Source organism: Auxenochlorella protothecoides (genome assembly GCF_000733215.1).
Source record: "Auxenochlorella protothecoides strain 0710 unplaced genomic scaffold scaffold13, whole genome shotgun sequence".
Lineage (NCBI taxonomy): Eukaryota > Viridiplantae > Chlorophyta > Trebouxiophyceae > Chlorellales > Chlorellaceae > Auxenochlorella > Auxenochlorella protothecoides.
This window is the reverse complement of record NW_011934200.1, coordinates 12,870-33,961: the sequence shown is the minus strand read 5'-3', so window position 1 is coordinate 33,961 and position 21,092 is coordinate 12,870. Positions and strand designations below refer to the sequence as shown.

The 21,092-nt window shown below is 66.2% G+C and overlaps 8 protein-coding genes across 8 annotated transcripts in view; 4 read left to right on the top strand and 4 right to left on the bottom strand.

Moving 5' to 3' along the window:
* Positions 1-1,621, bottom strand: part of F751_1336 (hypothetical protein) — a gene marked incomplete at both ends in the record, with an annotated part of 4,238 nt that extends 2,617 nt beyond the window's left edge. Inside the window, one exon of the mRNA XM_011398655.1 lies at positions 1,411-1,621. Within this exon, the coding sequence (XP_011396957.1) occupies positions 1,411-1,621 (211 nt within the window). The remainder of the gene's footprint in view (positions 1-1,410) is intronic.
* A 1,437-nt stretch (positions 1,622-3,058) lies between these two features.
* Positions 3,059-4,534, top strand: F751_1335 (Tubulin-folding cofactor B; the record flags this gene model as incomplete). Its single annotated transcript, XM_011398654.1, has 6 exons — positions 3,059-3,148; positions 3,269-3,417; positions 3,576-3,704; positions 3,849-3,914; positions 4,045-4,219; positions 4,379-4,534. The coding sequence occupies 6 exons, from the start codon at positions 3,059-3,061 to the stop codon at positions 4,532-4,534; spliced, it is 765 nt and encodes a 254-aa protein (XP_011396956.1).
* Positions 4,535-4,903: 369 nt separating this feature from the next.
* On the bottom strand, positions 4,904-10,532 carry F751_1333 (Vacuolar-processing enzyme beta-isozyme; the record flags this gene model as incomplete). Its single annotated transcript, XM_011398652.1, has 11 exons — positions 4,904-5,098; positions 5,303-6,101; positions 6,323-6,436; positions 6,642-6,781; positions 6,910-7,059; positions 7,166-7,239; positions 9,132-9,345; positions 9,480-9,611; positions 9,780-9,867; positions 9,997-10,207; positions 10,460-10,532. 11 exons carry the CDS (start codon positions 10,530-10,532, stop codon positions 4,904-4,906), a joined length of 2,190 nt encoding a protein of 729 aa, XP_011396954.1.
* On the top strand, positions 7,911-8,977 carry F751_1334 (Putative metallophosphoesterase; the record flags this gene model as incomplete). The annotated part of the gene is made up of 3 exons (XM_011398653.1): positions 7,911-8,037; positions 8,170-8,322; positions 8,463-8,977. The coding sequence occupies 3 exons, from the start codon at positions 7,911-7,913 to the stop codon at positions 8,975-8,977; spliced, it is 795 nt and encodes a 264-aa protein (XP_011396955.1).
* An 804-nt stretch (positions 10,533-11,336) lies between the features above and the next one.
* Positions 11,337-14,828, top strand: F751_1332 (hypothetical protein; the record flags this gene model as incomplete). The annotated part of the gene is made up of 8 exons (XM_011398651.1): positions 11,337-11,396; positions 11,647-11,758; positions 11,876-12,279; positions 12,838-13,082; positions 13,238-13,640; positions 13,808-14,074; positions 14,328-14,532; positions 14,674-14,828. 8 exons carry the CDS (start codon positions 11,337-11,339, stop codon positions 14,826-14,828), a joined length of 1,851 nt encoding a protein of 616 aa, XP_011396953.1.
* Positions 14,829-15,284: 456 nt separating this feature from the next.
* On the bottom strand, positions 15,285-17,800 carry F751_1331 (hypothetical protein; the record flags this gene model as incomplete). The annotated part of the gene is made up of 6 exons (XM_011398650.1): positions 15,285-16,071; positions 16,258-16,409; positions 16,655-16,825; positions 17,002-17,072; positions 17,194-17,389; positions 17,519-17,800. The coding sequence occupies 6 exons, from the start codon at positions 17,798-17,800 to the stop codon at positions 15,285-15,287; spliced, it is 1,659 nt and encodes a 552-aa protein (XP_011396952.1).
* A 938-nt stretch (positions 17,801-18,738) lies between these two features.
* Positions 18,739-19,513, top strand: F751_1330 (hypothetical protein; the record flags this gene model as incomplete). Its single annotated transcript, XM_011398649.1, has 2 exons — positions 18,739-18,827; positions 19,303-19,513. The coding sequence occupies 2 exons, from the start codon at positions 18,739-18,741 to the stop codon at positions 19,511-19,513; spliced, it is 300 nt and encodes a 99-aa protein (XP_011396951.1).
* Positions 19,514-20,441: 928 nt separating this feature from the next.
* Positions 20,442-21,092, bottom strand: part of F751_1329 (Endoglucanase B) — a gene marked incomplete at both ends in the record, with an annotated part of 6,936 nt that continues 6,285 nt past the window's right edge. The window contains 2 exons of the mRNA XM_011398648.1: positions 20,442-20,551; positions 20,765-20,921. Of these exons, the coding sequence (XP_011396950.1) occupies positions 20,442-20,551; positions 20,765-20,921 (267 nt within the window). The remainder of the gene's footprint in view (positions 20,552-20,764; positions 20,922-21,092) is intronic.

Sequence of the window (21,092 nt, the reverse complement as noted above, 5' to 3'; positions counted from 1 at the left end):
CCCGCCCCAGGCGTTCACGGGCGGGGAGGCGGGGCGCGCGGGCGCACTGCGCCCAGGCCCCACCGCCGGCTCCTCCACCCGGGCCGGCAGGGGCTCCGGGGCCGGGCGCGCGCGGGGCCCGGCGCCGTCGGCCGGCGCGGCGGCGGGCGGGGGCGGCGGGGCGAGGGGGTACTGCGCCGCCCGCGGCGCGCCCAACGGCGGCGCCGGGGCCGGCGAGCCGTCCCTCCAGAGCGCCGCGTGCGGCGCCGGCCGCCCGTCGCTGGGCCAGCGCTGCACGGGGGCGAGCCAGGGCTCTGCGTCCAGCAGCCGCTCCACCAGGTCCGGCACCTGCACGGGCGCGGGCGGCGGTAGGGGCGGCAGGGGCCTGCGCCGGTGCGGGCGGGGCCAGCGCCGGCCTGGGCGGAGCCTGCCCGCGCCAGCCGTGCCACGCGTCCAGCGCCAGTCCGGGGTCGAGGCCGGGGCCGGGCGCCGGCGCGGCGTCGCCCGGCGCGGCAAAGCCCGGGGGCTTGGGCGTGGGGTTCTGCCACCGCGGCAGCACATCCTTCAGCAGCTGGAAGGCGCCGCCCGACCCCGCAGGGCGCAGCTTCAGGTCCATGGGGAAGAAGCCGGCCTCGTGCCTGGATGTCCGGGCGGGTGGGATGCGTGGTTAAGGGATGCGAGTAGCCTGCTGGGCAGGGTACGATCTCCTACGCTTTCCTAGCCCCAAAGCTCCACAGTCTCCCCCGTCGCTCCAGTCCCGGGCATGCAGTGGGATCCCCGAGGCAGCGTGGGAGCCGGCGACGACCACAACCCGGTCCCCTCCGCCCCGCACATCAGCCACGCCAGCCACGCGCCAAACCCACCACTCCAGCATCTCCGGGACCGTGAAGGGCCCCTGGATCTCGCCACGGGGGTCCTGGTACTCCCAGGTCGCTGCGGCGGCGGGGGCCGGCGCAGCAGCCGGCGGGGCCGCCTCGGCCGCCTGGGGCGCAGCAGGCGCGGTTGCGGCCGGCGCCGGGTGAGCCTCGGCGTGCGCGGTCGCCCGGGGTTCCTGCGGCGGCTCGCCGTGGTCGTGCCTCGCCTCCTCCAAGCCCAGCGCGGCGAAGCGGGCCGCGCTGTAGGCATTGATGCCCCGGAACTCTGCGTCCGGGGCGGTGGGGTCATGGGTGAGGTGATGGAGTGGGGTTCCAGGTCCAAGGTTGGCCCAGCCGCTCGGTATCCCCCAACCCTTCCCCGCGTCAAAGACAAGCTGGCAGGGCAGACTGGCCTCTACTACCGGACATCGTACGGGGCCCCTTCGCCCAGGCTGACGGGCGCCCACGCCAATCTCCTCCTCCCTTGGTATCCATCCACATCACCCTCCATCAACCCCCTCGGCTGGCATCCCCCTCCCTTCCTCCCACCCCTGCCCCAGAACAAACAAGCACGCACCCTCAAACAGGCGCGCCACCTCCTCGGGGTCCACGCCCTCCAGCTGCTCCACCACATCCACAAAGTCACCAGGGGGAAGGAAAAAGTTGGGCTCTTCGCGCGCCAGCCCCCGCGGCAGCCGCAGCTGGCCGCTGTACATCAGGCGGCGACACAGCCGCGCCAGCGTCTCGGTGGAGTAGCGGTGGCGCGCGCAGGAGGGGCCCATCCGCATGGTCCCGCGCGTGCCGCCGCCTGGGCCAAACCCGCGGGCCCGGGGCCGGGCTGGGGTCCGGTGCTCCGCGCCCGTGCCCGCACGCCGCCCATACCCGCCGGCGCCGAGGTCGCCGAGGGCGGGGCCGACCAGGCCCGGGCCGGGCAGGGGCGGGGGCGGAAGGGGGGACGCGCCGCTACGCCAGGTGTCGCCGCCGGGGCGCACGGCGCGGGGCTGGGGGTGGAGTCGGCCTCGGGCGCCACTCAGGTCCTCTGCATTGTGGGTTTGGAGGAGGGGTCAGGGGAAAGGGAGGCAGTGATCATTGACGAGGAAACACCAAGGGCAGGCATGATCACGCCGCTGGGACACCCGGTGCAGCAGCGAACCAGTGGGCACAGCGCGCAAGGCTTCCCGCTCCCTGCCGGCCAATCCAGGCCTAACAAGCCCCCTGACCCCGAGCTCACCATCCCCAGGCACTGGCGCTGGCGAGTGCTTCCAGCGATCCACGCGCCACTCATCACCGCCACGGGGGTCGAGCGCACGCCAGTCGCCGCCGCCCTCCCTGTTCACCCAGCCGTCCCGTGGCTTGGGATCGCTGCGCCACCCCGGCTCCTCGCCCCAGCGAGGGGGCTCGGCGGGGCGCACGCCGGCCGGAAAATGCTCCCTCCCCCTCCCCAGCAAGTGCAGGGAGGGGGAGGCGTCCGCCGGGGGCTTTGCTGCCATCCTTGCCCCTGGGGCCCTCCAGGGGACCTGGTTGGGCCGTGGAGCATCCTGAAGGAATGAATGTCATCATGTGGAGGGAGTGAGTATCGAGCGGGAGGCATACATCCAGATTGCAAGGCGGACTCGTGAGGAGCCTCGCCACCCCTTGCCTTGGGCTCCACCATCCATTCCGGACTGAGCTTGGTGCTGTCATCGGCCCCGAAGACCAGCCGAGTCTTAACATCTGGGAAAACGAGGAGGAGTGAATGAAGACGAAGCAGCAAGGCACGGCATATAGGGAAGCCAGTGTTGGAGCGCGGCGCACCATCAGAAAGCTGTGAGGATGACATGGCGCTCTATGATTCTTCAGAGAGGGTAGATCGCAGTTGAAGTTTTGCTGCGAATTGTGCGAGCGTCTGACAGGATTTGGTATGTGTCTGCCGGGCTAAGCCCCCAATGCGGGGATGGGGAGGCCGTCTGACGGGGCAGCCGAAAGAAATCTGGAGGGAAGGCCGAGAACCGATTCGAAAGGCTTCTCAGTCGGGAACGTATGCTGCCATGCGCGATCAACATTCTGTAATCCGAAAGCACCCATTTTAACGTCCCTTGGGTTCCCGGAGACTACAGGATCACTGTCCCAGGCGTTCGAAGGTCGGGTAAAACCTGTATACCGCACCCCCTCCGCCGTACTCGACGATGGCAGCGCTGACAGGGGATCTGAGGGCACTGCGGGACTATGTCATGACTCCAGGGGACATGCAGAATCAATCAGATAGCACAGTGCTGCTGAGCGTAACGCATAGCAATCTGAAGGCTCGCTTCATGGAGATCCGGTTCGACCGCCATGTGCGTTGGTTGGTTGTGGGGGTGGGGGGCACACCTGCAGGCCCTGCTTGCCAGCCCAGTTTTTGGTGCAAGATGATCACCATGTGTCACAAACTCCTATTATATATCTCCATTTGACAGATGACGGTCTCGGCTGTGAAGGACAAGCTGTGCTTCCACACCGGCTCTGCACCCTCAGCCATGACTCTCAGCCTGCGAGCAGCCGGTGGTGGAGCCAGTACAATACTACAGAATGACAAGAAGCTGGGCTACTACTCACCACAAGACAGGTACGTGTGCCTGCATTCCCAGGGGCGCTGCAGACGGTGTCGAAATATTATTCCAGAGAGGTGCCATCTCTGGGGAGAATGGTGTGAAATTTGCAGTACAGGTGTGGACCTCTTCCCATGCACCTGCAGCCTCGATCCCTTGCACATCTCTTCACCAGGGACACACTTCATGTGGAGGATCTCGACCCCACATCAGCGTCTCGCAATGGCTGGCTGGAGGACACATCCAAGGTGGAGAAGTATGTCATGAGCGACGAAGACTACAATCGCCGCGATGGCACCTATCGGTGAGTGCTGGCCTGGATCCTCACCGTAGACAGAGTTGTGATGTGATGGTGGGCACGGCTGCCAGGAATCGGTCATAGCTCTGCTGATGACCAGCAATCAAGCCACTCATGTGCCCTGCTCGGTTGGGATCCCGATGATCACAGGAAGTTCAAGGAGACCAAGCTGCAAGAGGACCCCACATGGACGCTGGAGAAGGAGATGGAGGCAAGGTCCAAGGTACTTGGGAACCTGACAAATGGAGCTGTGTGTTCTGTCTGGGGACTGGGGGTGAAGGGGACTGCTCAATACTGTGTCCAGCGTTAACCCATCTGAAAATTCCCACCCCCCAACTCAGGCCAGGGGCGCAACTGGCCCCGCGCCACAGGGTCCGGCCCCAGACGACTCGTTCCAAGAGGAGCCGGCCGCCGGCATCGCCGTGGGCACGCGGTGTGAGGTGCAGGGCGGGCGAAGGGGCACCGTGCGTTTCGTGGGCCGGTGTCCAAGCCTGCCCGCCGGCTTCTGGATCGGCGTCGAGGTGGGTTGGTGAACGACCCAGGGGAGGGGTTTGGCAGGGGGTGCCTGTTGTTCCCGTCGACAGCTTCTGCCACGGACCGCTCAGCTTTGTTTGCCTGGACGCCCTATGATAGGCTTGCTGAGCCCGTTATCCGCATCCTATGTCCTTTTGCCATGGCAGTACGACGAGCCCGTGGGCAAGAACGACGGCAGCGCGCGAGGCCACCGCTGCTTCACCTGCGCACCGGGCTACGGCAGCTTCGTGCGGCCAGACCTGGTGAAGGTCGGGGACTTCCCCGCCCACGACTTTGCCTTCTCCGACGACGACGAGATCTGAGGTGGGAGGGGGGGCAGCAGGGGTAGCCTGCTCACCAGCAGTAGGGCGTGCTGCCTGCTACCAATCCATTCACCCTGCGCACCCTGCTCTGCTGAGGGAGGCATGTACACGGCACGACTGTACCAGAGCAATGGAACACACACTCTGTCGATGCAAGCACGCGCTGAGAAAGTACACGGGGCAGGGCAATGTGATGGGGGCAACGCATGTGCATAGTCACACAGGCAGGGCTCCATGGCGCTTTCATGTCCTCCGGCCGTGGTCGCCCCTGCCGCTCATCGTTCAAGTATGCACGAGTGTGGGGGATGGCCAGTGCAAGTCAGGCAAGCGACCTCCCTCCCACCCTGCATGCGCCACTGGCCGCCAGCTTCAGGCGACGTCGGCGTCGGTGCACGCCAGCGCGGCCGCGGTCCCCAGCTCCGCGGGCCGCACGCCGGCGTTGCACAGGTTGGCAAAGGCCCTGCTGTGCCGCATGCCATACTGGTCCAGCGCCCCGCACACACCCTCCCAGGCCCCGACCATGTCCTGCAGGGGGTGCATCTTGTCGTTACTCATCACGATGGTCTTGAGAGGGGGCATGCCATGCTTGTGACAGACTCGGCCCTGAATCACAGCTGCAAACCTAGGAGGTCGGGTGACGGGCACGCGCAAACACTCTTGGACCTCACCGGTCTGCGCTCAGCCAGACTCAGCAGGCTTTTCTGAGTGGAGGCCCACACCCGCCAAGCAATCAGCTCCTCCCCGCTCCTCATCAACAGCACCACTCACCCTGAGGCAGTCCCAGTCGTCCACCACTGGCCGCCCCTCCCGCCCCGGCAGCTCCCCTGCGTAGAGCAGGTCTGGGGCGTAGAAGGCGGGCGCGGCGCCCAGGCCGGCCGAGGGGGCGCCCTTGCGTCCCGCCGCGCCCCGCCGCGCAGCCGAGCGCCGCCCGTCAGCCACGGCGCCCACCGCCCTCGCCACGCGCGCGTCCAGCGCCGCCCGCGCCCCCAGCGCGGCCGCCAGCGCGCGCTCCGCCTCAGCGCGCTTGGCGCTGTTTGCCGGTCCCTCGCGCCACACCGCCGCGTACAGCGGCGCCAGGTCGGCGTCGCGCTGCGGCACAGCGCCCTGGGGACCGAGGCGCCGGCGCCGAGAAGACTCGGCGCCGGCGTCGGCCACCTGGGCACCCACCCACGCCCCGGCCCCGGCGTGGCCCCACGCGGCTGGCCCCTGCTCGGCGTCGCCCAGGTACTCCGCCACGGACTGCGTGCCCATGCTGAGCTGGCCGAAGCGCTGCGCGTGGCTGCCCTGCTGGTAGGTGAAGTTCTGGGAGGTGCGCAGGCGCACCGCCTGGAACTGCTCCTTCAGCGTCTCCACGCTCAGGTTGGCCTCGTCGGCGTCCTCCAGCCAGGCCACGCTGTACAGGTCGCCCAGGCAGGTGAGCAACTCGGGCGGGGGGCTGGGGCTCTGGCCGGGGCAGTAGGTGCCCCACGACGACTCGCGCGCGTTGGCCGCCGTGGTGGCAAAGACCGAGATGTCCTCGGGCAGCAGGCCCTCGAACATGGACCCAGACTCGCAGGCCTCCAGGTAGCTGCAGAGCGAGGGCGGGTGTGAGGGGAAAGGGGGGGGGGGGGTTCAGGATCTCGGGATCTCGCAGTGCCTTCTCCAAGGGTGAGGGCGAAGGGCATGATCAAGGCTGGGCATAAATTTTTTGGGGGGGGGAGCGCTCGAGGCCAACAGCAGTGAACACATACTGAGCCATGCGCTGAGTCTGAAGCTGGGATCAGGCACCCCCCTGGTCCAGCCGCTCACATGACCATGTGCTCGTAGCCGACGCCGGAGCGAGACTTGATGACGGACAGCCACTGATCGGCGAAGAGGAAGGGGCCGGAGGGCATGCCGACAATGCCGGGCGCACCGTGGTCGCTGCATCAGGGTGGAAGGAGGCTTGGGTGAGTCGCGGCATGGTGCTGGGGTCAGAGAAAGGCTCCGTGCCGAGAAAAGGATAGGGGCCACGGCAGGACACATAGCTGTCAAGCAGATTGCCCACATGCCGCTGCCGACAGGTATTTGAATCCTATGATCCCTGAATACACCCCACTCACAGCGGGCAGCGACATTCCTGCCTCACCTGTAGTAGACAAAGACATGGTCCTGGGGCCCGCTTTCCAGCACCCGGCCGTTGGCGATGCTGCTGATCTCGATGCCGGAGCGGTTGCCGGCAAGCACCGCCAGGAAGTTCAGGGCATTGACTGCGGTGCCGCTGTAATCCTGAGGTGAGGATGGAAGAGGGTACTTGTACACAATGTCCAGTCGTGCCTCTGAGCGTGAGTATGTGTTCCATCCATCCACATGGCTTGCCCAGTCGTGCAAAAGAAGCTCTTGCCCAGGCGGCTTACCACGCGGAGGCCTTGGTAGACGTCTGGCCCACCAGGCGCGTTGAACAGCTTGTTGGGGTGGGGGTTCATGGGGTGCCGCGCGACGTCATCGAACATCATGACGATAATCCTGTCCTCCTTGATGCCGCCGCGAAGGAGCACCTGGTAGGCCTGTCCCGGGAGAGAAGGGGGAGGGGGAAAGGGGAAGGGTTGGGTGGAGTACGGGGTTGAAGCTGAAACAGCGACATCTCTCCCGACTCGATGGCCCAGCTCCTACATGTGCGACATCAGCCTGATGTCGGTAGTTCCCCCAGCCATTGCTCCCGGCGATCAGCAGCGCCCAGTTTTCCCCTGCGAAAGACGACAAATGGGGTTTCGTGCAGGATTTAAGCGTCAGCGTCGGGTGATTGGCATCACTTACGCGTATGAATTCCACACCCGCAGACGAAACTGACCCTGGGTCTCATTTGAAACAGAACCCTGCAGCAAAACGGCATTCCGCCCGTCCGCTGAGGCCCGAGCGATATCCAAGGCCACCAGGTAAGTGCGAGGATAAGCTGCTTTCGCATCGTCGCGATCTATGCTGAGGCTTTAAAAGTAGATTTTCGGACCTTTTCGTGATCGTTTGCGTGTCGCGATGGGTGGCGAGGTCATCAAATTTGCCAGGTCCACTCCCAGTCAGCTGCGCGCGCTCCGGGATGCCCCCAGCGTTCAGATCACATTCTCCCAGACGCCTCGCCGGTATGGATTGGAGTCTCGCCGCTCTGGCCACACTGATGCGATACTCAGATATTTGAAGTGGAGTATTAGCCCGACCAGGGCTCGGATGTGAGATCACAGGTATGTCGATGAATTTTGAGGCCTCCATGAAGGCATGAAGGGGCACAACGACATTCACCACCATTTCATTCAGCTTCTCTACAAGAAACTCGAGCTGGAGGATTTTCTCTGCACAACTTCATGCGCTCATCGTGCCTTGTGTTAGCAGGGCCTGATCGGCAACCCAGGCGCCCACAGCCGGCATGCTGGTGGGGCTGATCAGCGACACACATGGTGTCTGCGATGACCAAATCATCCACGCCTTCAGGGACGCGGGCGTCGAGCATGTGGTCCATGCCGGCGATGTCGGCCATCACGGAGGCCATGCAGGTGGGAACTAGCACCTACGAGATGCACGGCACAAGGCCAGCATTCTAAGCATGGTAGAGGATCTCCTGCTGCTGTGCGCAGCTCACTCTCATGCAGTCCTGCAGCCTCCTGTCACTCTTCGCACCCATGCAGAGGTGCTGGAATGGCTAGCACCAATTGCCCCAGTGACGGCAGTCCGTGGGAACGTGGACGATGGGCCAGACGTTGACCTGCCACAGCATGTTGTGCTCCGCCTGGCCGGCTGGACCATGCTGGTGCTGCACATCGCCGGCATGCCGCCCAAAGGTGGGACCCTATTGGATGGGGATACGCTGGGCCCTTCCCCGCTCGGCATGGTACCTTGGCAGCCTAGTCTAGAGTGCGGGTGGAAAAATTGCTCACTTGCATCGTCTGAGCCCCTTCCTTTACCCTCCCTGCTCCGGCAGTCTCCAAGGAAGCACAGGCGCTGATCGCTCTCCATGACCCAGAGATTGTGGTGACCGGGCACAGCCACAAGTACTCTGTGGAGAAGTGCCCGGCAGGCCGCCTCTTCATCAACCCTGGCTCAGCGGGACCCGCCCGCTTCAAGCTGCCTCGCTCCGCCGCCATCCTGGCCCTCACAGAGACACAAGGCGAGGCAAAAACTGATTGGAAGAAGTTCTTGGCGGCCTGGCACCGCAAGGGTAGCCTCTTCATTGCATGCTGGCCTCATTGTGTAGTGGTGCCGCCAATCGCTCCACGTCCCTGTACCCCCACACCACTTCCCACCACTTCAATGACCCTCTGCAGATACATTCCCAGACCCAGACGTGAGGTACATTGCACTCCCTGCAAAAGGGCCAGCCCGGGCCACAGGCGCGACCCGTGGCGCCAAGCGGAAAGGCATGGGGCGCAGCAGGCGCAGCAGGCGCAGCAGGCGCTGCGCCCCCCTACGCGGCCCCGGCCACGGCCGCCCTCTTGAAGTGGAGGGGGGCCCTGAGGAAGGCCGGGGTGTCGGGGACGCTGAGCGCGCAGCCCACGCCCTCCCAGGCACCGCCCTGGCGCCCCGCCCGCCGCCCCGCGTAGTAGAGCCGCCAGCGCCCCGCCGCCATGGACACGGGCCAAGGCGCGCCCACGGACCCCTCGTCCCAGGCGCCCTCGCCGCCCGCTTCGGAGGATGGGGTCCGGGGTACGCTGCCAGTCGCCCAGACCGTCGGGCGACACCGCCAAGCCGATGGAGCGGGTGTTGTCGGCGGCCACGGCCTCGTAGAACATGAAAAAAGCGCGGGAATCCAGGTCCTGGACCACGCAGTGCGCCGTCGCCCCCGCGGCGTCATGGCCCTCTCCTCCCTGGCGTGGAAAGGGGGGATCAAGGTGCAGATCGGACTGGCTGGCCCTCACGCCCGAGGAGGCCACAGACCAAGCTTCTGCAAGCAAGCTGCTGGCCCATCATCCCTACCACCACCACTCCCACCCCACGGTACCTGGAAGATGGGACCCGTCTTCTTCCACCGAAAACCGTCCTCGGAGCGAGCCAGGCCAATCACAAAGCGGCCCAGGCCCTCGTCCCACGAATAGTAGTACATCCTCAGGTCGTTCGGGCCAGCCGCCACCACCTGCGACGGCGGGGCGCACCCGTGGCGTGGGAGGCGGAAATCTTGCGATGGCCTTGGAACATGCTATCCCGTGCCTCCCATAACCTGCAAGGAGCCACAATGAGCTCCTGCGTTCCTTGCTCTAGCAAGCAAGGCGATGCAATCCCTGGGAAACCCCGGTCCGGCCACCTGCGGCCCGGCGATGAAATGGGCGTCCCACTCGCCCGATTGACCCACGGGGAGCACGGTCCCACTGGGCTCGTCGGAGGTCTCTATCCTGGCCCACACCCGCGCGTTTGGCGACATGGCCAGCCCCGGCTGCGTCCGCCAGCCCTTGGTCAGCTCGCCGGCGCCGGCGCCCAGGAGCCGCGCCAGGCGCGGCGGCAGCGGCGCCTCCTCCTGCGACCCTCCGGCCGTGAACATCCAGTACACGCCCGCATCGCTCCTGCCCCCCTGGCTGTCGCCCAGGATCTGGACGTCGGAGACGCTGATGTGGCGCGTGTCGAAGGACCACCAGGCCTCGGCGTTGGGGCCCAGCACCCGGCCGACGTCCGACGTCGCGGGGCGCCCCTCTCCCCCGTCACGGCCTCCATGCTCCGCTGCCAGCGCAGGCCATCCTGGGAGACCGCCAGGCCTGTGAGAGGGGTGGCGGGAGGGTTCAACAAAGCTGGCAGCAGCCGTTGGGGGTGCCAGGAGCAGGCTGGCGTCGCTGGGATGAGAGAACCTCAACCCATGACGACACACCGTGCCCGGACTGCATGCCACGACCCATGCGCATCCCCAACAAGGAACAATTATACACCTACTCCTACTGAAAGCCCGGAGTCGTATCGGCATAGAGCATGCATGAACACAGAGCCAAGCCTCACCGACGCTGCCAGATCCAGGGAAGAGGGCGTCCACGCCAGGGTCATCCTCGGTGCTATGCCCGCTGTGCCACATGTACCACTGCTCCCTGCCCTCTGACAGGTAAAATCGCACGACGGGGGTGCCAAGCCCTCCATCGTCCCACGCTCCCGGGTCTCCTGCGGGAGATGCGAGACGAGCGAGGTGTTGGGCTCTGTAGATCTGTCGAGCAATACTTCACACCCTCACCAGCCCAGGAGCAACATTTCACCTTTGGACATGACCCGTCCCGCAGTCTTTAAAGGGGCAGATACGCTTGCACGTGGAGCGAGGCGACTTGGCCGCGGCTGGGGCCGTCCATGGCGCCCATGGCTGACAAGCCTGTGCTCGTGTGCATGGCTCCATGATCTTACAGACAAACTCATGCTCGAGGGCACTGTGATCGCCGCCATCCTGAGAAATCTTTGAGTCAGGAAGATGATAATGCTAATTGTAATATCGATATGGTGGAGACCCTAGAGCTGGGTCCGGTGTTGAGGAGAGTGGGATTCGACTCGACATGGCGGTCTATCTTGGTGACCCCATCGCGCCCTGGGTTTGATCCATTTAAAATGGGCATCGCAGGTTGACTCTTGGAACGCAGTGCAAATGCAGTGCGCGCCGAACTGGAGTTACGAAGAATGTGAAATATCGACATACAACATGTTTGCGCCACGCAGCCCCGCTTCGAGCGTCACCAGTCTCGGCAGCGTGCTCGGTGCCGAGGGCCTTGACGACATCCTTCTCCAAGGCCCAGAGACAGACCACGGGCGGGCAATTCCCGAGAAGGATTTTACTCTCCGAACTAAGCGATGGGTGCTGGATGACATTTCGGGAGCTCAACCGGAATGCGGAACGAGGATGCCCCAGGCGGGGGACAGCTACGAGGAGAATGCAGAGCCCAACACCCAGCACCGCAGAGTATGCGAGTTAGGGTGCATATTTATGTGGTGACGGATATCTCAGCTCCAGGTCTGGGGCCAATATGTCTTCCCATTCTCCCACAGACCGCTCCCTACATCAGCACCAAGCCTGCTGCCACTTACAATGGTGCGGCCAGCTCAGAGGTACGGGCTCTACATGGTGGGGCACCCCATACAGCAAAGCACTTTACTGCTTGCTTACGAGCGCCAGGAGCGACAACCGCTTCCCTGCCCCCCCTCAACCGCAGGAGGTTCTGACGAGGCGCATAACCCAGCTGGAGGCCCAGCTTGACGACGCCCTGGCGCTGTCGGCGCGGCAGCGGCTGGAGCTGGAGGCCGCCGAGGCCACCGCGGCCGCGAGTGCGAGCTCCGCCGCCGCCGCCGCGCGGGAGCGGGCGAGCAGGGCGGAGGCCGAGCGACAGGCGACCGAGGCGCGGTGCCGCACGCTCGAGGCCGAGCGGGAGGAGGCGGCTGCAGCCTCGCAGCGCCAGGCCGAGCGGCTGGCCGCGCTGGAGCGGGCTGCCACGTCGGCGCGGGAGGACGCCGCGGCAGTGCGCGACCTGGCCCGTCACTCGGGCGACCTCCAGTCCCAGCTGGCGCGTGCGCAGCGCCAGCTGGCGGAGGAGCGCGGCCGCGCCGCACGCGCGGCCGCCTCCCACGACCGCCGCCTGGCCGAGGCGCAGGAGGCTGCTAGGCAGAGCCTGGTGCAGGCGCGGGAGGAGGCGGGGCTCGAGGCCGCCGAGCTGCGCGCGGCGGCGGACGCAGCGCGGACGACCGCGGAGGAAAGCGCGGCGCGAGCCGCCGTGGCCGAGGTGCGGATCGGTAAACTGGAGGCCGCTGCTGCGAGGCGCGAGGCGGAGCTGGACGCGGCCGCCGCCGACGTGGCGGCCACGCAGCGGGAGCTGGCGGAGGTGCGCGCCGGCCTGGCCGCGCGGGAGGGCGCGGCGCTGGCCACGCTGCGCGCCGAGCTGGTCGAGGAGCGGTCCGCGGCCGCGGCGCTGCTGGGCACGCTGCGCGCATGCTGCGCCGACGCCGCGGCTGCGCCCTGGGTCTCGGGCCCCGACGCGGCCGCGGCGCCGACGCCGGGGCGCGTCGCGGACTCGTCGGGGCCCGCCCTCGTCGAGTGGCTGCACGCCGTGGTGCACGCCGCGGCGCAGCGCTGCGAGAGCCTGCAGGCCGCGCAGGGCGCCGGCGCCCTGCGCGCGGCGGCGCTGCAGGCCCAGCTGGATGGCCTGCGTGACGAGTGCGAGCGGCTGCACGGCGCCGCGCACGACGCCGAGCGGCAGGTGGGCAGGGATTCTTTGGCAGGGGTTGGGCCGAACGGTACCGAGGCTGCCTGACTGTGGGCCAACCTGCGGCCGCATCATTCATTCTACCTCTCCACGTAAGGTGTGGATGCTTGCTCTTCGTGACGCCTGACTCGCCCTCTCCCTCATCAGGTGGCGGCCTGCCGGTCCCAGCTCGCCCAGAGCCAGGAGGCCCTGGCGGCGGCGCGCGGCGAGCTGGTGGGCGCCCGGGCCGAGACCGCCGCAGGGATGGCGGAGCGCGAGGCGGCGACGCGCGAGGTGGCAGACGCCCGGCAGGCGCAGCGCGACGCCGAGGCCGCCGTGGCGGAGGCCGGCCGCCGGCTGGCCGTGGCTGAGGAGGCGGTGGCGACCAAGGAGGCCCGCCTGCGGGAGATGCGGTGGGTGGCGGGAGCTGCCTGCGGTGCAGGATGTGGGAGTGAAGGTGGAGAACGGGGCGCGGTGGCAGGTAGCATGTGGTGCATCACTCAGACTGTGCCTGGGTGCATTTACAAAGTGCCATGCCATGCGATCCATCCGCGCCGCACCCACGCAGGCGCGCCATGGCCGAAGCCCTGGACGAGCGGCGCGACGCAGCGGCCGCGGCGGAGAAGGAAAGGGCGGAGCGGCGGGAGATCGAGCGCCAGCACTGCACGCAGGCCGCCGGCCTGGTCGGCGCCATGCTGGCCGGCCTGCGCTTGAGCGCCGGCCTCCTGACCGCCGGCGACGCCGCAGCGGGCAGCACAGGGGATCGCGCAGCAAGCGCGGAGGAGGACATCACGAGCGGCAGTGCCGAGGCCGCCTTCCTGGCAGGGCTGCAGCAAGCCGCCGAGGTGCTGGCCCGCCCGGGCGCCGCCGAGGACGAGGGGCTCGGGCCCATGCAGTGCCTGACTGGCACGCTGAGCCTGTTGTGCGACGCCGTGTCCCACTACGCCTCGGTCTGGAGGGACTGGGTGCAGGTGTGTGTGGGGCAGAGAGGGTCCCCAGAGTGTTACTGGGGGGGAGTGGGGGGGGGGGTTCTCGACCCCACGACAGCACCGGAGCCCCTGCGGGGATGCTGCCACCCACCCATCACCACCGTCGGCATGGATTCACGGTCTGTTTGTACCACCACCCATAACATCAGGCCCAGGCCATGCTGCGAGACATCCACACCAAAGTGGAGGCGGCGGCAGCTGTAGTGTCGACGCCCGCCCTTTCAGTGCCGTCGCCGGGGTCTAGTCCAGGTGGGCCTGGGCTCCGGCGCGAGGGGGCGCCGGTCACACTCGTGCGCCAGCTGAGGCGGCTGGCGTCCTCGGTGCTGCGCGCGCTGGAGTTGCTGCAGGCCGAGCGGGAGGGCGCCCGCTCCGCCCTGCTCAGCTCCGCCGACCAGCGAGACGAGCTCCTGGACAAGGTGGGTTGCATGGTGGGCCGTCGAGGCAAGGAGGGGAAGGGAAGGGGGCGGTCTGAGGTTGGTAAATCTGTACTGGAGAAGGGGGGGCCTGGGCACATTGTCATTGGATGAAGCTCTGCTGAACCCCCCCTGCCCATGGGGACATGGCGATGCCAAGCACAGTTGACTGGGCTGCTGCTAGCTTGCGCAGATCCGAGACTTGCCGTTTCTGTTGTAAGACAACCAACTCCGCGCTTCCTTCAATCCCACCCAGATTCGGCAGCTGGAGCAGTCCCTCGTCACAGATCAGCCTGAGCCTGGCCAGCGGCCAGGGTCGAATTATGCTCAGGCTGAGCTGGAGGCGGCCAGGGACCAGGTCCTGGCGCTGGAGCAGGAAAATGCTGAGCTGGAGGGCCGCTGCGCTGGGCTGGAGGGCAGACTGAGGGAGGAGAGGGCCAAGGCCACCAGCGACTGGGCAGGTAGCGGCTGCTGGTGTTGGATGGCGGACTGAGTCTTCGGTGCTTGAAACAAGTGAGGGCAGGACAGGCTAAAGAGGGGTGGTGCTACCGTGCTTCCCAGTGCACGCATCCTCATCCCATCCCATTTAACCCCAATTGCAGTGGTGCGACGGGACATTGCAGAGCTGGTATCCGCTGTCGAGGCCGCCCAGCTGGACGCGCAGCGCGCGGTGCAGAGCGCTCGGCGCGAGTCCCAGCGCGCCACGTCGGCGTCCCTCCTCACCACCCCTTCCCCCCTGCGCTCCTTCAATGCGTGATTGGCTGGAGGGCGACACGACCCCGCACTACCGCAAGGAGTCCTGATGCCGCGGCGGCGCAGCGGCGGCTGCAGGCACCCTTGCCGTTGGTCCGTCAGCCGGTGCCGCCCTGACCCAACATCTCAACTCAAAAACTCCCTGCCTGCCCTGGCCCCCACTCGCGACCACATACTACACATGATTCATGTATCATCATGGCGTTTGCCCCCTGCACGCGCAGGCATGGTGCACCAGACGTGCAGCAGGGGCCGGCAATGCTTGCAACAAAGATAGTTAGTCGTGGGCAGGGGCGCCGCAGCATGACAATGGTTTTATTATCCAAACACGCTGCGAGCCTGGCTGCTCACCGCATGCGGGGTCGTCGACTGGTGTCCCATTCACATGCGTACGAGGCTGGGCCGCGCCACACTCCGACCCAGGCACCCCTTCCCTGCAAGGCCATCCAAGCATCGCCGCCTACTTGATGTCATCCCAGTACTTTTCGGCGGCGTGGCAGTTGCCGTCGTAGTCGGCGAGCCAGGGGTGTGCAGCAGCGACGCGCTTGCCCCGCGCACTCCCCACCCCGCCCAGGCGCTCGAGCAGGCGCGGCCCATTGAAGCAGGCCGCCCCCGCCTGCGGCTTGACCTTGAAGTCCTGCAACGCGGCGTAGGCCGCCAGCAGGTCGCGCGTGTACACCACCGCGTCTTCCAGCCGCACATTCCCGTGCAGGAAGTCGTAGCCCGCCCAGGCGATCTCCCAGGGCGTGGCCGCGCTGCCCCAGGAGTAGGTACCGTTGGCGTCAGGGGCGGGCACGTCGTCCTCGCTGGCGCCGGCCAGCAGCGCTGCGGCGCCTGGGCTGCGCCGCAGCTCCGCCAGCGCGCGGGCCAGGCTGGGCGTCTCCTGCTTGGGCCCACGCAGCGCGCTCTGGCCCACCGTGGAGAAGAGAGTGTTCATGTCGCGCACCGCGGCGGCCGTCTCGTTGCACACGTGGTCCTCCTCGTTGGTCAGCTGCACGTAGTCGCGCCCGGGCTGCAGCCCGCGCGTCCAGAACTCCCAGTACTCCATGCGGAAGGCCACCACCAGGGAGCCACAGGCCAGCTTGTGCTTGAGGTCGCGCGACACGCCCAACGCCTCGACGTGCACGTCATACCGGAAGTCGCAGACCTCCTGCAGCGCCACGGGCGAGTGCTGGACGTTGAACAGCACCGACTCGGAGGGGCGCTCCTCGGCGGACATGCGTCGCCCGCACTCTGAGAAAGCGCGCCTGAAGTGGTGGTGGGAAAGGGGGGGGGGATGAGGGGGAGGAAAAAGAAGCGGTGGGTCGAGAACGGGTGCGGTGGTATGGCCTGGGGAATCGGTCCTCCTTTGCTATCAAAGAGCCTCGCTTAGTCAACCCGCCCATCAGCACTCAGCGTCTTCCCCCCATCACCCCCCATCCAGCAGCCAGTACCTGAGCTGGCCGCGCTCGGGATGCTTGGCGTCCAGAACGTCGCCGCGCCACATGGCCTGGGGCACCCGAACCAGCAGCGAGGTGTTGGAGTACTTTTCCTGCATCAGGTGGGAGGCCTCCTGCCAGCTCACTACCTCCTCGCCGTCCACACCCTGCATGGGGGGTTGGGTGTTGAGGAGGAAGTGAGAGGGGAGGCCAGGGGCGATGTGAGAGGGTGCAGGACGCAGGGCTGTGGCCAGGCATTCAGGTTTGAGGCACATGGAAGACAGAGCGCCAAATGGCTGGAATCCCGCCCCAAGAGCCCTATGGCTGGACATGAGTCATCTCACGCATCCCATCCACACCAACTCCCCACACCCGCCCCCTTCCCTTGCTCCCCACTGCGACACCTCAGCACCTGGATGAGCTGGAGCTCGTCCACCCACAGCGTGTAGTCAGGCAGCGGGACGTCAAAATGGCGTACCGAGCCCTGGACGCCCAGCAGGACCTGGGGGGGCCCGCCATGCATCCACTTCTTGCGCATGCAGGGCACGTCGCCCGCGTGGACCACCGCATCCACGTCAGGGATCTGTGGTTTCAAGGTGGGGGAGGTGAAGTGAGGGTGACGAGCATTGGAGTGGGGCACCCTGGGATGCAAAGTCATAGAGAACGGTGACGCCACCGTCGGTGGTAGCCTGGTGTAGTCCTGCCCATAGCATTCTGGCATTGAGCCACCTACTTCCCCCACCCCCCACGCACACACACCTGGGCCCCAAAGACGCTGAGCGCGTCCATGATGCCCAGTAGGACGTAGTCCAGATTCCGCCACTCCTGATCTGCGCGAGTGGAGGGTCAGGGAAGACAGGGATGGGTTCACCAGACACAGGCGCTCGGCCCCGCCATGTCCTCAGGCCACTCGCACATCGTGTCGCGAAATGCAAGGCACGGCACATTCACCTGTGGTGGTGTTGGGCGCGTCCAGCCGCGTCACCCACAGGCTGCCGCGGGAGATCTGAATGCGGGCCATGGGCGTCTCGCAGATGGTGCTCATGGCCGTCGAGAAGCCCAGCAGCTCCTGCGTGATCCCTGACGCGGCCCAGGGCTGCAGGTCAGAGTCGATGAAAGACTTGTACTGGGAGGTCCTGGAGAGCAACTGTTGTACGAGGGGGTGGGGTTGGTGGGGCTACTGCAGCACGGCCTCGGGCCCGTGCACCTCGTCATGCCAGGCCAGATTGAATCCTGGCGAGCCAGGCCAGCCACCAGGCTCCCCCACCAGCCTCACCGTGTCCTGGTAGGTGAGGTTGGTGTGGTACTGCCCAGCCATGGCTGAAGGCGGGACACTGTGCTTGAGGTAGGCATGGGAGTTTGGTGGGGGGATGGCGTAGTTCTGGGGGTGGTGCGAGGTCTGGTACCAGCGGTCGGACAGGGTCTGAACCCCCCCCTGCAGCGGCGTCGACCACAGGTGCAGGGTGATCGCCAGCAGCGCCAGCGAGGAGCAAACAAGGATGGGAATGCGGAAGCGGGACAGGCCCTTCTTGGAGCTGCGTGTGGGAGCCCGCAGCATTGCCACGCCCGTCTGCGTCAGGTGCTCGGCAGCGGGGTGGTTGGCGGAAAGTGTCTGGGGCGGCAAGAGGGTGCTGCGCGCGCGTTAGTGCCCTGAGTTGTTGATATAATGATGTCAGTGAGCCGTTCCAAGTTTGCAACAGGCAGCGGACAGGGCCGATCTCCGTGCGGGAGACCAGGTTTCTCAGGGCTTCGCCTGGCCCATGAACTGGCCTTGGACCGCCTGTACCAATCGTTTGTGGGCGCTGTGCTACGGAGCACCGACGACAAATGCTTTCAGGCAATGAGTGCCCTGGAACCGACCAATTTACTGTGGTTGCACCTTCCCATGAGCCGTTCAGGTGGGGAGGTCCCCCACGTGGGCAATGAGCGCGGAGGCCTTCGCGGGTCGTGCATTCAACTCACACTCCGATCTCGACCCGCTTTCTAGGGGTTTCGGGACATGTCGCGCATCCCAGGGAGGAAGATCCCGCATCGTGTGCAACACCATTCCAATAAGCATATCGCTAGCATCGAAGGATTGCTGTCTGTGCTTCCAAAAACCCCGCTACAGAACTTACGGGATGTCCCAACATGCTTGCTTGCTAGCCGTGCAGTCTCCGACACCCCTGTCGCAATGGCGATGCGGCACCCTTACTGGTTCCCCAGCCCGTAGACACCCAAAGCCGTTTATTAACCTATCCACACATCGGATTTACCGTGTCTGGCGGTCCAATGGGGGCCCGTGTGATGACACGCATGGGGCAGGAGGGTCTGGTCACAGCGTGATAGTGCGATCCGCCCAAGCACCTCCCACCACTAACGACGAGGTAAGTAGTGGGGATGCACTTGCAATGCATGTCCAAGCCGATCACCCGTTGGAAAGGTCTATCAGGACGCCCAGCTTGGTCCTCCCTCCCTCCCCAGCAGCTGCCCAAGGAGGCGGGCTTTAGCCATGTCATGCTAGCAATTCTGGACAGCAACAAGGGCTTCAGCACCGCTTCCCTGCAAGCGCTCCACACGGCGGGTGACTTGGCGGCTCAGAACAGGTGTGGTTGGTGGGGATGGGGGTGAGGTGTTGGAATCGAACAGTGCGGTGCTCGTCATCGACAGGGTGCCCTGCTGCGGCTTGGCGAACCAGCACGTGCCTTCACCGCGACCGGCCGCTGTCCACCTTCCAACAGAGCGAAGCTTACGGTGATGTTTTTGGATGACAAGGACGCCTCGCAGCTGGATGGCAAGGTCGACAAGGTGAAGAGGTGAGACTAGGGACTGACAGCGTCAGGCAGGATTTTGGTGTTGCAGGTTTGTTAGGCAGCGCACGACGCCACAAGTGCTCTATTTGACGAGTTCTGGGTGCGTCCTGGCTACCGCATGTGACCTCGTCGCGGACCACTTTTGAAGCCACTTGCCTCCCATGACCCACACACTCCTGCCTGTGGGTGGCCCCCCAGATTCGCGTTGTCCACTCATCGCACCCCTGGTCCCCCTCACCTGAGCTCTCTCGCCCGCCCACCCACGCAGCGAGCTGGCCGGCAAGGCGCTGCAGGGCCTGGACTTTGCCGAAGAAACCGTGGCGTACACCGAGGGCAAGAGCTGTGTGGCCCTGGGCGAGGCGGTGGACGCCGTCAGCGCCGACGTCCTGGTCCTGGCCTCGGCCGAGGTGCACGCCGGGCGCCTGGACGCCAACCTGCTGGCCGAGTTCGTGGACTGCCCCCTGCTGCTCCTCCCTTGAGGCGGCGGGGCGGCAGGGAGTGGGCCGCGCCCACACCAACCCTCGAGGACGAGGTCTGCTTTGTGCACCCTCCTCGCAACCTCTTGATACACTGAGCAGTCCAGGCCTGCACGTCCTTCACTCCGCGTACCTCCCCCTTGCTTTCCCAGCCCTGCATCCAGGGGCTACAGCCTGTGCACTGGATTTGTCTGGCGTGGTGCGTGTTACACAAGATCAACTGTACAGTGTGATACGCGTCTACCCTAGTGCAAGGACAGGCATGCCAGCACTTCTAAGAAGAGGATCTAGCTCATGCGTGCGGGGCGAGGCTCGGGTGCCGCGCCCACGGGGCGCGAGGATGCGGGGCGCCGACGCCTCTCTGACAACCCCCCCTCCGGGGGCGGGCCGGGGGAAGGCTGAGGAGGGGCGAGAGGGGGCCGAGCCCCGCCAGCGCCCCGCGGGGTCCTCAGCGGCAGCAGGGCCCCGACATGCACCAAGCATTCTCTACTCCTAGAGACATAAACCGATATGAGGAGCTGATGGGGGGGATTTCGGCACGGGGCACTCATAGGCAAGTTCGGGGGAGGGGTGTGTGGACTGCATTCATGAGCCAAAAGGGGGCTGAAATGAGAGACACGGAAGGGACGTGCGGGAGGGTGAGGTAATATGCGCCGTGGTACGCAGCGAGGGCCTCGGGCGAGGCTGGCGCGGCGGCGCCGAGGGCGTGCCTGGAGGGGTGACAGCGGCGTAGCGCCCCGCACAAGGCGGTCTGCCGATCTGTTCTCCGGGCGGGCACGAGATGTCGCCGCGCCACTATCATCCATCGCGCCGTGGGGATCCATGCGCCGCCGCGGCGGCAAGCCATGCGGGGGGTGAGGGGTCCGCCGCCGCCTTGCGGCGCGGGCGGGGCCCCCTGGCGGCGCTCGAGCACTCGAGCGCCGCGCCCCGATCAGACGTTGATGAAGCTGCCGCAGATGGGCGACTGGCGGTAGATGCCAAACTTCTGCAGGCACAGCTCCCACATGCCGTCGTCCAGCTGCGACACCCCGGCCAGCGCGCCTGGTGGTGGTTTGAATGGGGGAAAGGGGGTGGGTTGAGGCCGTGTGCACGCGCGCGGGGGCGGGTGGCAAGGGGGTGGTCAGCGGCGGTGGACCTCGAGGGCAGGGACCCATGTGCGCCTCAAAGACTCTCCCCATCCGAGTAGGGGAGGACGCAGTCACAGTGGCTGAAACTGCCCCCCTCACCAGCCGCCCCCCCCCCCACCTCACACACCTATGTATCCGGCGTTGCTCTCGATGCCGACGCGGGTGGCGGTGCTGTCGCGCACATCGGCAAAGTCGTCGCTCCTGCCGGAGCCATACACAAGCGAGCCCTCCAGCACATGCGTGTCCTCCTCGGGCGATAGCAGCCCCGTCACGCGATTGCACACCTGTGTTGGGAGGCGGGGTTTGGGAGGCGGGGTTAGGGAGGCGGGGTTTGGGAGGCGGGCGCCGGGAATCGGTCCTCGGCGATGCAACATGGTGCCAGCTCTTCAGGCTACGGCCTCGACTGGCACACGTACCCCTTCCCCAAACTCCCCCCCCCCCCCCCCCAACCCACC